Source organism: Scomber japonicus, chromosome 13 (genome assembly GCF_027409825.1).
Source record: "Scomber japonicus isolate fScoJap1 chromosome 13, fScoJap1.pri, whole genome shotgun sequence".
In the NCBI taxonomy this organism is placed as follows: domain Eukaryota; kingdom Metazoa; phylum Chordata; class Actinopteri; order Scombriformes; family Scombridae; genus Scomber; species Scomber japonicus.
Window position 1 is genome coordinate 15,472,184 of NC_070590.1, and position 14,097 is coordinate 15,486,280.

The 14,097-nt window shown below is 36.4% G+C and overlaps 3 protein-coding genes across 3 annotated transcripts; 2 read left to right on the forward strand and 1 right to left on the reverse strand.

The window, feature by feature from the left end:
- Window positions 1-291: 291 nt before the first annotated feature.
- or41a3 (odorant receptor, family 41, subfamily A, member 3) lies at window positions 292-1,370 on the forward strand. Its single transcript, XM_053331760.1, has one exon. The coding sequence runs from the start codon at window positions 369-371 to the stop codon at window positions 1,368-1,370; it is 1,002 nt and encodes a 333-aa protein (XP_053187735.1). The 5' UTR covers window positions 292-368.
- A 2,032-nt stretch (window positions 1,371-3,402) lies between these two features.
- LOC128370896 (olfactory receptor 2AT4-like) lies at window positions 3,403-4,416 on the forward strand. Its single transcript, XM_053331080.1, has one exon. It carries the CDS (start codon window positions 3,424-3,426, stop codon window positions 4,414-4,416), a length of 993 nt encoding a protein of 330 aa, XP_053187055.1. The 5' UTR covers window positions 3,403-3,423.
- Window positions 4,417-6,185: 1,769 nt separating this feature from the next.
- LOC128370897 (olfactory receptor 146-like) lies at window positions 6,186-10,141 on the reverse strand. Its single transcript, XM_053331081.1, has 3 exons — window positions 9,202-10,141; window positions 7,307-7,360; window positions 6,186-6,193 (listed from the first exon to the last, which is right to left on the reverse strand). The coding sequence occupies exons 1-3, from the start codon at window positions 10,139-10,141 to the stop codon at window positions 6,186-6,188; spliced, it is 1,002 nt and encodes a 333-aa protein (XP_053187056.1).
- Between the last annotated feature and the right edge of the window lie 3,956 nt (window positions 10,142-14,097).

Below are 14,097 nucleotides of genomic sequence, written 5' to 3' on the forward strand. Positions count from 1 at the left end.
TCCACGGATCAAAGTGTTTAATTTGCCCAATTACTTTCTCAGCCTTTATCTCATGGGATACATAAAGAGAGTATATATTCCACTGTCCACAGGTTAGACATGCAGCCAACAGAATGCTGCTATTGTAAGTATCATCAAACAACCAGGTAAGATACATTCAAAGACATTTAGCACATATAAACATGTTTTGTATTATATGAGAATATATTTTATATACTGTGCTTATCAAACTGGCATGAAACTTATACATGTGAGTTTAGAACTTCTATAGAGGTCTAATGTGCATGTTGTATGATTACCCTGCTTATCAGGCTGAAGAGTTGTTATGCAGAGACCATCCTGCAACACACAGTCTGTGGAGTTCAACTATGTCTTTTCTCAGGACTGTTTTAAACAACTCTGTCATCATTCATCCTCCAGGCTTCTATATCATTGGATTTCAGACGTTTCCCTTCATCAGTGTATACTTCATCTTTTTAGTATTTGTCTATGTGGTTTCACTACTGTTCAATTGTTTGGTCATCTATGTAATTACCTTTAATCATTGTTTACACACCCCAAAATTTCTTGCTGTTGTCAATCTCGCAGTAATTGATGTGATCCTAAACACCTGCACTATTCCCGGCATGATAAAGATATTTCTAATTGAGGACAACTTTATTCCATTCAACTTATGCTTGTTACAAATGTTTGTGTATTATGCTTTTGTATCATTGGAGTCATACGCGCTGGCAATACTTTCCTATGATAGATTGATTGCAATATGTTTCCCCCTGCGTCAAAATTCAATCAACACTGTGCGGAGCATGTGTTGCATTGTTGGTCTTACTTGGTCTTTTGCTCTGGGAGTTACAGCGTTTACAACAAGTATAATGACTCGACTATCTTTCTGCAACTCTGTCAGAGTGTTCAGTTATTTCTGTGACTATGCACCTGTGTTTAGACTGGCCTGTAATGATTACACAATGCAGTGGTCTGCGGCTTCATGTCTCTCTGTTTTGATCCTTGGAGGACCTTTCACTTTCATTCTTCTGTCGTATGTCAGCATCCTGGTGACTGTGTTCAGGATGAAATCACTGGACAGTCGAGTGAAAGCTCTGGCCACTTGTGGAGAGCATCTCATTCTTGTTGCTGTATTTTACATGCCTCTATTTACTATTTTTACTGTTGGGTTTTATCTGCGAGCTATTAACCCGGATCAGCGTGTGCTGAGCCTGTCGCTGGCCTCTTGCATCCCACCCTGCATCAATCCTATTGTATATTCTTTGAAAACTAAAGAGATCAAAGTCCGAGCCCTTGCACTGGTTAGAAAAACTGAAATTGGTACCCAACAAACAAACCAACATAAAATTAATAAGATGCAGCAATAATCTAGAACAATAATCTGCAGTATCTGCCAGGCTGTTGACTGAAAGGAGACACACTGGTCACCACCAGCATGAACAGAGAACTGTAGGAAAATCATGCAATTTAATTTCATGTGATTTAATTGATAATTGATTGCAATTATTTGTAATAAAATGCATGTATTTCTGTTTAGTTAGCCTTTTTGTTTTGAGCGCACTGAAATACCTGCTTGTTAGCAAGACTACAAGCAAATCTCATCTGGTAATATTGTAAAGACTTAATTGTATCTGCAGGTTTGTGACATGATATATTTTGGGAACTTTCTAAGATTTCATGTGTGGAAAAAAGACAATGAGAATTAATCTTAAAAGTTAATTTTCAAAGCTTAATTTCCTAATCGAAACTGCTAATTTACATTATGTTGATGGTGATGAGACATTTCACAGATGTAAGCCAGCCACTGAATGATCACTCTAGCACGGAAAACTGTCCTGGTGTCTGTCCTGACCTCTAATAACATTGCAGAGTCAAGTGCTACATGTTTAGTTTAGTGGTTAGTTTAGTAGTTTTCAGTATTTGGAAGAAAAACCCTCAGAACTACCCTTCAACTAATTTGGAGAGCTCTTGCATTAAATGTGTGAACACTTCCTTTCCTGTTTTATGTCTGAATAAATGATTGCCTTTTATCATGTTTAAGTGGATTCACCACATCAGCAGAAACTCTACTGTTTTAGGAATCCAATGAGAAGCCATTGTAGCATCTAAATCCCCAAATATCCCTAGAGCTCAAAGTTCATGTTTTGAAATTCAACAGTTCCAACTGCTTGAAAAGTAAAGTTTCAACACTTCTACAGTTTGTGTTTTAAATTCATAATATCCATACTGAGATTTTGGTGAAGGCATTTAGCCTTTTTCTTGCAGCCTTTTGAAAAATGGTGAATGTATCTAATTTCCCCTCGAGGGACAATAAAGCTCTGAACTGAATTGAACTGATCCCCGCATGTTTCCTTCCAGTTGTAATTGTTATGATACATAATAGGTGCAACTGAGATTAATTAGTGTGAAGTTTAAACAGTAACAGCTTTGTTTGTTACAGACAAATTGGACCCATTAGAATAATTTAGTTTTGGATCAACATGGCCTGTAGACGAGTCATCATATTACACTGTTAATTCCCATTTTACATAAAAAGTTTGCAGAATGTTTTTTAAGTTTTACATATTGTCGGAAAAGTATATTTATATACAATACAATAAGCAACATAATTATGCAATTATGATACTTAACAATTATGCCTTCTCTGACTTTAATGCAAACAATCAGAAATGTCCAAATAAGTCAGTCTGATCAGTCTGTTATTAAACAGTCTGTCATCTAGTCACAGTCAGGGGGTCATTCTCATAAGGTTCAGACAATATTGTGCTGTCAGACTGGGCTCTGATTTATGCAGCACTTTGGATGAACAAAGTTGGATCACAGCTGTTTGATCGGGCAAGCGTCTCTGACTTTGAAAAGGGTCAAGATTGCACCAAAGTTAATTTAGGCTTGAGTACTTGAAAGTCTTTGGAGGACTCAACTGTCACTTCAACATGTCCTCATTGTGACCTATTTAAATTTATTTTGTGATAAAATTATATGACCTCTTACAGACAAGTATAAGATTACATGTATGCTTGCCTTTAAGAGGAATGGTTAAGTTATCAAATTCATTAGATCATCATTCAAAACAATAATTAGATTGTTGAGTTTCTCAGTATCAGCTGTAAGCTTCATCCTTTGAGACCACTCAGGAGGGTATATCTACTACTGTCCACAGGTTAGACATGCAGCTTTCCACATGCTGCTTTTGAAGTCAATGCTAGTGATTATTAAACTAGGTAATGAGGTGAGCTTCATTCAGTGACTTAATTCATTTACATTTACATGTTTCAATGCTGAGAATTTATTTTAAACAGTCTAAGATTTGAATGTGCTTATTATAATAACATGATATGATGCATGAGGCTTGTGTGTATAATGTGATATGATTCTTTATGCAGAGACTGTCCTGAAACACGCAGTCTGTGGAGTTCAACTATGTCTTTTCTCAGGACTGTTTTAAACAACTCTGTCATCATTCATCCTCCAGGCTTCTATATCATTGGATTTCAGACGTTTCCCTTCATCAGTGTATACTTCATCTTTTTAGTATTTGTCTATGTGGTTACACTACTATTCAATTGTTTGGTCATCTATGTCATTACCTTTAATCATTGTTTACACACCCCAAAATTTCTTGCTGTTGTCAATCTCGCAGTAATTGATGTAATCCTAAACACATGCATTATTCCCGGCATGATAAAGATATTCCTTGTTAAGGACAACTTTATTCCATTCAACTTATGCTTGTTACAAATGTTTGTGTACTATACAGTTGGGACATTGGAGTCATACGCGCTGGCAATACTTGCCTATGATAGATTGATTGCAATATGTTTCCCTCTGCGTCAAAATTCAATCAACACTGTGCGGAGCATGTGTTGCATTGTTGGTCTTACTTGGTCTTTTGCTCTGGGAGTTACAGCGTTTACAACAAGTATAATGACTCGACTATCTTTCTGCAACTCTGTCAGAGTGTTCAGTTATTTCTGTGACTATGCACCTGTGTTTAGACTGGCCTGTAATGATTACACAATGCAGTGGTCTGCAGCTTCATGTCTCACTGTTTTGACCCTTGGAGGACCTTTCACTTTCATTCTTCTGTCGTATGTCAGCATCCTGGTGACTGTGTTCAGGATGAAATCACTGGACAGTCGAGTGAAAGCTCTGACCACTTGTGTGGAACATATCATTCTTGTTGCTGTATTTTATATTCCTCTAATTACTATTTTTACTGTTGGGTTTTATCTGCGAGCTATTAACCCGGACCAGCGTGTGCTGAGCCTGTCACTGGCCTCTTGCATCCCACCTTGCATCAATCCTATTGTATATTCTTTGAAAACTAAAGAAATTAAAACCAGAGCCCTCGCACTGGTTAGAAAAACTAAAATTGGCACACAACAACCTGTTAAACTTAAGAGTAAAACTTGAAGTGTTGTTAAATTAAAGGAACATTTAGGCCCTAAATGTTTGTGTAGAGTTAAATAGCCAACTTTTAGGACTTTTCCTAATGCAAAAGTTTTTCAGAAAAACTGTCAAAAATATAATTACTGCCCAATATTGTCATTTCAAAGATTAATAATTTATCTCCTGCATTTATATAGTTTTAGTAATTTCCAATACTTTTGAATCAAAAGGCCTGACTGTAAAAGCAACTTTCACTAATTCTTTAAAATATAAACTAATTACTACTTTGCAACAAACAGGGGCAATTTTAGACCCTTTTTAGAGGTGCTCAAGCACCCCTAAAAATAAATAAATTATTATTGTAGTTTTTCCCCCTAAACATGATCTTATACAAATTTAATTATTTTTGTGAGCCTGTCTGTTAGAGATGGAACAAATAATTATGTTACAGGTTCAAATGCTTTTATTTTAACAGCTTTAATGTACTTTGGATAGTTCTGTCATTAATATATAATCTTTCCCTCAGGGTTCATTAACTATCTCAGGGTCCTCTCAGTAGAAATATGCAATTGTTTATTCCGAACTATTATAATTATTATACATTTTAGTAATTCACGTTATTTTGTGAAATTAGTAGTTTAAAGTCTAAAGGGCTGATCCTAGAATCGCCCCTGGCAACAAACCTTAGTTTTGTGCTTAATTTCTTCTTAAAGAGTAAATTATTCCCTCATCATACTGAAATGACTGGACAAAGTTAGTTTAAGCAATCAAAGAAATCAGGACTGGTGTTTGAGAAAGTTAAGTCTGGATTTCCCACAAGACAACAAAGAGCAGTAATGAGGACAAATAAGTTAGAGCTGAAACATCATTATTAATTAATTAACATAAAATGTTCAAATGGAACTTCACTTGACTTGTTTGTGCAACACCGTGAAACTAAGGTAAGGTTTATATGTTACAAAGTTATTAACCAAAATTCTCTGATGCAATATACAAGTTATCATATTGTGCTGTTCATTCGATTTTAACACGTTTATAGTCCTATTGTATACTGTTTGAAAACCAAAGAGATCAATAATCAGAATCTTGGCACTGGTCAGATATAGTTAAATCTCCACACATTAAGTGTTCCTCAACTGGTTCAACTGTGGTAAAAGTAAAGGTAAAAAGCAGTCTATTAACCATAATGCACTTCAAATGTTATCTTATTATCTTTGAAATTACATGTAAATTCCTGATACAATTTGGTCTCTTGTTGTACATTTTATAGAAAACATTGATCGCATAAGAAATAAAAAATAGCTAAAAATGTGATAAAATCCTTTTTATTTAAATGAACAGAAACAGACACTTTTACCTATCTGACTTTTAAAGGCATAAAATGTAAAATGATCATACTGAAAGGCATTATTCTGCGGTTGTGTAACATAAAGAGTCTTATAAAAGTTTTAAATACACTGCTGTTCATCAGTGACACTTACACTTTACACTTGTACACATATTTACATTATTCTTCACTGAATACATACTATAGGTGCATTTAAACATTTGTTTTTTTAAAGCTGTGTTTATTTATTTGTGTCTTCTGGTTTGTCCAACTATGTGATGTGTTTCCAGTTACTATGTACTCATGTATGGAAGAAATGTAATGCAGCTAGTGTTCTAACTACAGCAATGTGTTTTCCAGATGTATCTAAATATACATATACTGTATGATAATATTATACTGTTTGACAATGTAAGGAAATTGTAATTTGATTTATTCTTTTCAATATGACGCCATGTCAAAACTTCTACAGGCCTAAAAGTAAAAATACAATTAAAAAAAGACAAATAAAAATAAGACAAATAAAAAACACCTTTATCATCTTTTATTTGTTTTAGGGTCTCCTACATTACATGTGACCACTTATCATTCCTAAGTGCACCCAGAGCAAAATGCTGCACCACATCAGTTTGGCTCTATTGTGGAATGATGGAAACATGATGAGTGCCTGCCCTCTAGTGGGCTCATATGAACAATGCAAACAGGACCATGTCAGAACTACCATGCACAAAATGATGGTCACTATGGCTTCTGAACAATATGTTTAAATTATATTTTTGTTGATAATTATGTATCAACAGACATTTGACATTTTTTAGTTGTTTTCTTAAATAGTTCTACTAACTGGCTATGAATATACTGCATGTCTCACTATACTATCAATGGCAAATATCTGCAATAATGGAGCCGGGACTGTACACAGTATTTCACAGATAAGCTTTTGTCCACTGCTCAAAACATTACAATGATTGAGCATGTAACCTGCAATGTCCCTTTGAAATGTTGTCGTTTTTACCCATTGTCATCAAAGCTGATATAAAGCGACATAAAAACCTGGAATTGACTTTCAGGAGTGTGGTATTATAACTGACAGAGATTTAGCCAGCAATTTCAGAAAATTACCTTGTTGTGTCTTGACGACAGTTTTTTTCTGTGCAACTGCAGTGGACAAATTATAACAAAAAGAGGAAATCTGGTACTTTTTATGGATGAGTGTAAGCATAATTCTCACTTCAAATAAACTTTCAAAAATACTTTTGCACTGAGGGAGGGCTGTGGAGTTTGTCCCATGTTGCCCCATCACTTATAATTGCAATAGAAACACAAGGAATGATGACAAAGAGTTCAGACTGTTTCAGTGTTCGTTTGGGCACCTAACTGTTGTTTGAAGACAGACCTGAAAAATTCTAAACCCATCCTTTAAACCCTTGAGATTTCATTGATAATCACATTGCTTCTTCACCTTACTGGTCAGCTGTGTAGCTGCTAATGCTAAAATAGTGACATAACAAACATACTCTCTCCTCTTCTTTTGTATAGTTTGGCGGTACACATGAAAAACCACAAGATGGCGCCAGCCCACCTGACTTGAAGACTCCTGAGTTGATGCTGGATATGTTTTCATCTTCAGTCTTGAGTGGCCCAATTGGTCAAGACTGTTCGCATCATATAAACTTATCAGAATATATTTTTTGTTGTTTGTTTTCCTTTTCCCATCCTGCCCATAGATTTCAATTTAAATCGGAAAAATCTTTTTTTAGCCTTACATGATATTTATTATACTGGATAACTGAGGGAGGCCAAACAGAGTTTTATAAGCTTGATCTTTTAAAAAGGGTATGAGTAAAAATGACACCAAACTGCTATCTCAATATTTTAACATGTTAAATAAACATGAATATATGTTATCTTAGATATTTTGTTGAACTGTTTGTTGCACCTGCTCTTCAAGAAAATACCAGTGTTTTTAGAACATAATCATGATGCTTATCTTATGTGACTCCAAATCAATTCACAAATGACAAAAATCATTTGTGACATTATTTTTTAACATTATTTAATAATGTTTCTCAAATGAGGCAGAACTCAAAGGCCAGTGTTTAGTCACATTTTGGATTTAAAAACGTAGTAATTAATTATTTAATTTTAAAATGATTATTCTAATATAGGAAAAAGACTGACAATGACCCAAAACATACCCCAAGGCCATGTCAGGGCCTGGAAGGAGAGTGTTGCATCACATGACTGTATTTAAATCATCACACGTAATGAAAAGCAGAATAATTATATTTAACAGGACAATATAATTAACAAATCATTAGATCTAGTTGTTACTACTTTTCTTATTCTCTGCTGCATGTACACCTGATCCAGGTTTCTGATCATGATTTCTTAGTCAAGGCATACCTTTACAGAAATGATTACAAACCAGGATACTGTTATAATCATACACTATATACAGGGATTTTAATAACAAGGTTGTAGGCCAAGTATTTTCCCAATTTATTAATTGTTAAGTCTATTAAATGTCAGGAAATAATGAAACACCTGTTATAAATTTCAGCAACCCAAGGTGATGTTTTCAAATTGTTGTTGTTGTTCAAATGTTAACATTGTTCCTTGTTCAGAGTTTATAAGGAGAATATATGGACAACAAATCTAATAGACAAGATTAAACAACACCCATTTTTGAAACACTTGGTAAAAGCTGTTCATGTTTATTAATTTGTTGTTGGACTGCTAGCATTTAATGACAAAAGTGAGTTAGAGCTTAATCCAAAACCTTAGATTAGCCACTGTATCAACAGCCTGGATGTTTTTCAATGCCAAATTTGAATATTTAAATCAAAGGTGTCAACGTTTAAGCACACATGCTCTCTGAATGAAAACACTTTTTTTTAACAGCTGTGTTAAGACAGACAAACAGCAGTATGGGCCCAAGAGTAGCAGTCAGTATTTTATATCATATACAATTCATACCAGTGTCATCCAGACACCCCCCAACATAACCACCATGATCATCTTTTAACACATTATGAACACATTTCCTGTATTTGATATGTGGTGTGTGTGCATATATATGTGTATGATGCACACACACACACACACACACACACACACACACACACACACACACACACACACACACACACACACACACACACACACACACACACACACACACACACACACACACACACACACACACACACACACACACACACACACACAGATATATTTACTAAAACCTTTGTAGAATATATGTGCTTTGTGGTATTTCTATCTGTTTTGGTACAGCTGTAGTCAAGGAGTTGCTGGATGAATTAAGTGATTAAAATTCAATTTCAGTACTTATTACTGAGAAGTTATTAGTAAAGACTTACATATCACAAATATTCTATTATCCTTTACTGTGTCAATACAGCAGTGATAAAGAGTTCACCTCTCTGGATGAGGATGTTTTGCTAAGGTATTTCTTTTGAAAAGCTTCTTTATAGAGTTCAGCACTTCTTCTGTCTTTAAAGAGTACACAATAGGATTGAGCAAAGCAGGTATAGTGTGTGTCAATGAGGAGTTTATGATCCTTGCGTTAGGATGGATATTTGAGGCCACTGACGCTATATTAGTGCCAATTATTGGTAGGAAAAAAATAGCCACAAGGATCAGGTGAGAAGTACAAGTTTTCAAAGCTCTAAGTCTCTCCACTCCTGATGCAATCCTGCTCAGTGCTATGGCAATGCAAAAATATGTGATGCCTATTAGTATAATAGGAATACAAAGGACCACAATGAAAGCAACATATGCCATTATGTTATTTAAAGATGTGTCATTACAGGCCAGACGATATACAGGTGCATGGTCACAGAAAAAGCTCTTAATCACCAAAGATCTACAGAAAGAAAGGCGATCAATAAGTCCAACAGTAAGCGCTACGAGACTCAATAAAAAAACCCACACAAACATTATCATTGCAATAATAGCTGGTTTAGTCACAATACTTTGGTATCTTAAAGGAAAACAAATTGCTATGAATCTGTCATATGCCATAGTGGTAAGTGTCCAAGATTGCACACATGCAAAGAATAAAACAAAGAACATATAACTTAAGCAAGCCTCATAGACAATGTACCTTTTATCAAACAAAAAAGTTTCTAAGAGTTTGGGAATAAGAGCAGTGCTGCAACACAAATCTGTCACAGCCAGGCTGGACACAATCATGTATTTAGGAGTATGAAGATTTTCCACCAGGTAGATAACTGAGAGGAGAAAAACATTCCCAAAAACAGTCATGATATAAACAAAACACAGGAAGACATAGTAATACTTAACATGAGGGATGTCAGAAAATCCACTGATGTAAAATTTTGCAGGACGAACAAATGTGGCATTAAATGTAGTGGCAGCTTTCTCCTCAGGGCTCATTATGGATATCTGTGTCTGTAGATATAAAAAGAATAACTATAATAACACTGGATGACACATTTTAATTGTGTGATAAATGCTGCAACCAAACTCACCTCAAATGTTATCAAGTGTGCAGTGCACTGAAGTGAGTTGTACTTAGTCTGTAAGAGACCTGTCATTTATACTTTTCTGCTTTCATTGTTGGGCAGTGGAAATGCAGGTGGCTGTGTCACATGTTCATAAACTGAATATGCTAACATCAGCATGTGAACATCCTCACAAAGATATGTTAAAGCTTAGTATCAATAATAATAATGATATAATTATGATTCCTAATAATGGCACCTTCCATACACATAATGCATCTCAAAGTGCATAATGTTTTGTTTTTAGTTTAGTTTAGCATGTAAGCATGCTAACAATTGAAAATTAGCAAGAACACAGATCTACAGCAGATGCTGATGGGAATGTCATGAGGTTATTATATGGCTTTAAACTAAAAATATCAGGCAAATTATAATTTTGACCTTATGGTGGGCTAGGAATGAGGGAGGGTTGTTTTCAAATCATTTAACAGCATGACTTTATAGATAGCAATGCCAGGCAGACAGTCTACCACTCCCAACTGAAATATCTTATCATCTATTGTATTAGATCAATTGACAAGACATTTGGTTAAGTTATTTATGAATCTTACAGACTTTGGTGCATGAATCTTACAGACTTTGGTGATTCCCAGACTTTTCCTCCAGTGCCATCATCAGGTCAAAGTTTCACCTATCAATTGAATTATCTGAACATTTTCAGGAAGGAAAACATTTCACACAGTTGAACAACTATTGGCTAGATTTCCTCTTCTTGTCACCAGCATTAAATAAATCAATAAGACAGTAGGATGTGCAAATATGCAGTAAGAACAACAAATATTACAGGCAATATAAAGACCCTATTTAATTACCTAAAATGTGGCTGATATACAGAACAAGTCAGAGGTTTGGATACACCTACACCTACATATTAATAACCAGGTTCCAGGCCAATTACTTTCCCAAAAAGACTTAATTGTTAAGTCTATTAAATGTCAAGAAATAATGAAACACCTGTTATAAATTTCAGCAGCCCAAGCTGATGATTCAAATTGAACATGTTAACATTGTTCCTAGTTCAGAGTTCATAAGGACAATATGGACAATGAATCTAATAGTTATGGCAACATTACACAACACTCATTTTCTGAAACACACACACACACATATATATATATATATATATATGTAAGGTGCTCATGTTTATTAGTTTGTTGTTGGACTGCTAGTGTTTAATGACAAGGATGGGTTACAGTACAAAACCTTAGATTAGCTGCTGTCTTAACAGATGTTTTCCAATGCCAATTTTATCCCAGCAACCAACCATGACTATTTAAATTTAAACATTTAAGCACACATGCTCTCTAAAAGCAAAAAATTCATATTTTCTCAAATTATTTCTTCATGACTTTCAACAGATAACACAGCGATGGTGAGACAGACCATTACCAGCATGTGCTCAAAGTAGCAGTCAATGTTCTATTTCATCGTTCCTGACCACCAGAGGCGGTGCTTTAAGCACTGAATATCTCCATCTCTCACATGTGCAGATTGAGTATCTATAACAACAAAGTAACCTGTGACCCCTGATGACCCCAGGTAACCTATATCCTCCAGTGATCTGTTTCTGTTCATCTTCTCACTTTCACTGGTAGACTGCATGTTACTAAGCTCTAGCTAAAGCTAAAGTATGACAAGTGTGACAATTTTGGTCAGAGTTGCAAGCTGCTCACCTATAACGGCTATAACGAGCAAATGCTATTGCTCCAGTAAGATGTTTGCAGTGGTTTGCTGTGGATATTCCTTTCTTGAGATCATCAGTTGTATTGGTTTCTCAGCTGGTTACGTACAAAACTTAGTAATGAGTTTACTTTAATACTTATTAACTCATTGAATGTGATTATTGCTAAATGTTTGTTCGATAGTTGTTGACAAAGGCAGTGTACTTGTTCCCTCTCCCAGCATTTGTTGTTTGATTAATCATATTGTTATTTGTCTTTAGCAGTTAGCAGAATTTTGAACCTGCTTCAGCTACCTTGGTGGTGTTATCGGTAACAAAATTGGTTGTACCCGTTTTGTAGTAACCTTTGTTGGTAAAGGCAGTGAGGGCTGGCTGAGTTGGGACAACTGTTGGGACATGTTCCATTGCCAGAACAATTGACCCTAGCCCAGTGATTGACTCCAGCTGAATCTAGCCACTCCCAGCATAGGTGTGTTCATTTTTTCTGTTAGCAGTAACAACTGTGGCTATGTTCTCTTTGTTTTCAAAGTTATCACCAGCACTTTCAATCAGCCTACCCTAGTTTGTATATACTGGTGGCAACTCAGTTGTTTCTGTTGTGTGTTTGTAGCCATAGTAAGCTAACCTTTGTTGGTGAAGGCAGTGGTCTTGTGCCCACTCCCAGCATAGGTGTGTTCTATTGCCTTTTGTACCAACTATTGGCACTTTTCCACTATACAAGTCTAGCACTACTCGACTCGTTTTTTTTTGCGTTTCCACTAGGGATAGTACCTGGTACATTTTTAGTACCTGCTCTGCTGAGGTTCCAAGTGAGCCGAGCTGATACTAAATGTGACATCAACAGACGGCCGGCCACTGATTGGTCAGAGAGTCGTCACTGGAAGAGTGCTGAGTGGTCCCACACAAGAATCAAACCCGGCATTTTAAAATACCGGCAACACGCCAGCGTACAGCCATACGGCTCAATTTTCTTGCTCTGTGTGTGACAAAAGCCACATACAGCAGCAAGTACACCATTGCCTCCATGTCCTCCATTGTTTATGTGATTGTGTTGCGTATAAAATGAAGTCACGGCAGTTTCACGGAGCCATGCAATGACGACAACGCCCACGTTGAGTAGGTACTTTTTTGTAATGGTAAAGGTCGTTCCTGGAACTGTGTCGAGTCGAGCCGAGTAGTGCTTGAACTGTATAGTGGAAAAGTGCCATTAGCTGTATCTGAGCTTTTTTTTGTGGCATCTCTGCTGGTTAAGACAGCATTTTCACTCCGAACTCCCAGCGTTGGTGTATTGTTAACTTATTGGCTTTATGGTTAGCAGAGGTGTTTTCCCCTTGAGCTAACTTAATATACATTTGTTGCAAACCTTGTTAGTGACAGCAATGTGTTCGCTTCCCCTCCAAGCATTTGTTGTTGTTCTTTATGTGCTGAATTTTGGTGGTGGTCACCATGTTGGGCAACCATTCTTGTTCAGCCTGTATGGCTTCTTTGCAGCTCAAAGATGTCCATGACATACGTCCCTCATGCCTTGGCCTGGAGCATCTGAGGGAGGGCCTTTCAAATGATCCCTGAATGAACTGCATTCTATCAGGGACGTGGTCTCTCATGCCTCTGAGGTGAGCTCTCGTTCTTCAGCCTACAGTTCTGGGGAAGGTGCAAAAGATAGGTCTATGGGAGCCATCATTCTTATGGCCTTGGCCTGCTTGCAACTGAATGTTCCACAAGCTCATACCAGTTCTTTTTTCAGGCGTGGTCCAGTCCATGCCACTTTTATTGTGACTCTGTCAAATTAGTACTTAAGGGAATTGCAATTTTGACCAATCATTGTCGCTTCCCACAAGATGTTGAGCCATAGTCACGTCCTTACTTTCTTGTTACATTCAGAAGACGCAGCAGGCATGTGTGATGCAAACGTCTCACGTTTGTCAACAAAAATAACTGCAAAAGACCACACAGGGCGACTGCACTACTTTCTAGAGGGCGTGAACTAGCTATCTTTTGCAACTTTCACATGCTCCTTCAATTTCATTGCAACAAATTCCTTAAAAACACCGCAATCATTGCAATTTTAGGCCTCAAATATAACAAAAAAGACCCGCAAAATCCTGGAGGGACTGGACAGCGTGTACAGCTCCAAAAACATTCCAGGC

Bases quoted from the DNA above. Each gene is read 5' to 3' on its own strand.
- or41a3 (XM_053331760.1), top strand. From the start codon at position 369: ATGTCTTTTCTCAGGACTGTTTTAAACAACTCTGTCATCATTCATCCT.
- LOC128370896 (XM_053331080.1), top strand. From the start codon at position 3,424: ATGTCTTTTCTCAGGACTGTTTTAAACAACTCTGTCATCATTCATCCT.
- LOC128370897 (XM_053331081.1), bottom strand. From the start codon at position 10,141: ATGAGCCCTGAGGAGAAAGCTGCCACTACATTTAATGCCACATTTGTT. The intron at 7,361-9,201 runs TCAAAAGAAATA...TTGACCAATTGG, and splicing joins GAACTCTATAAAGAAGCTTT to GCCACTCAAGACTGAAGATG.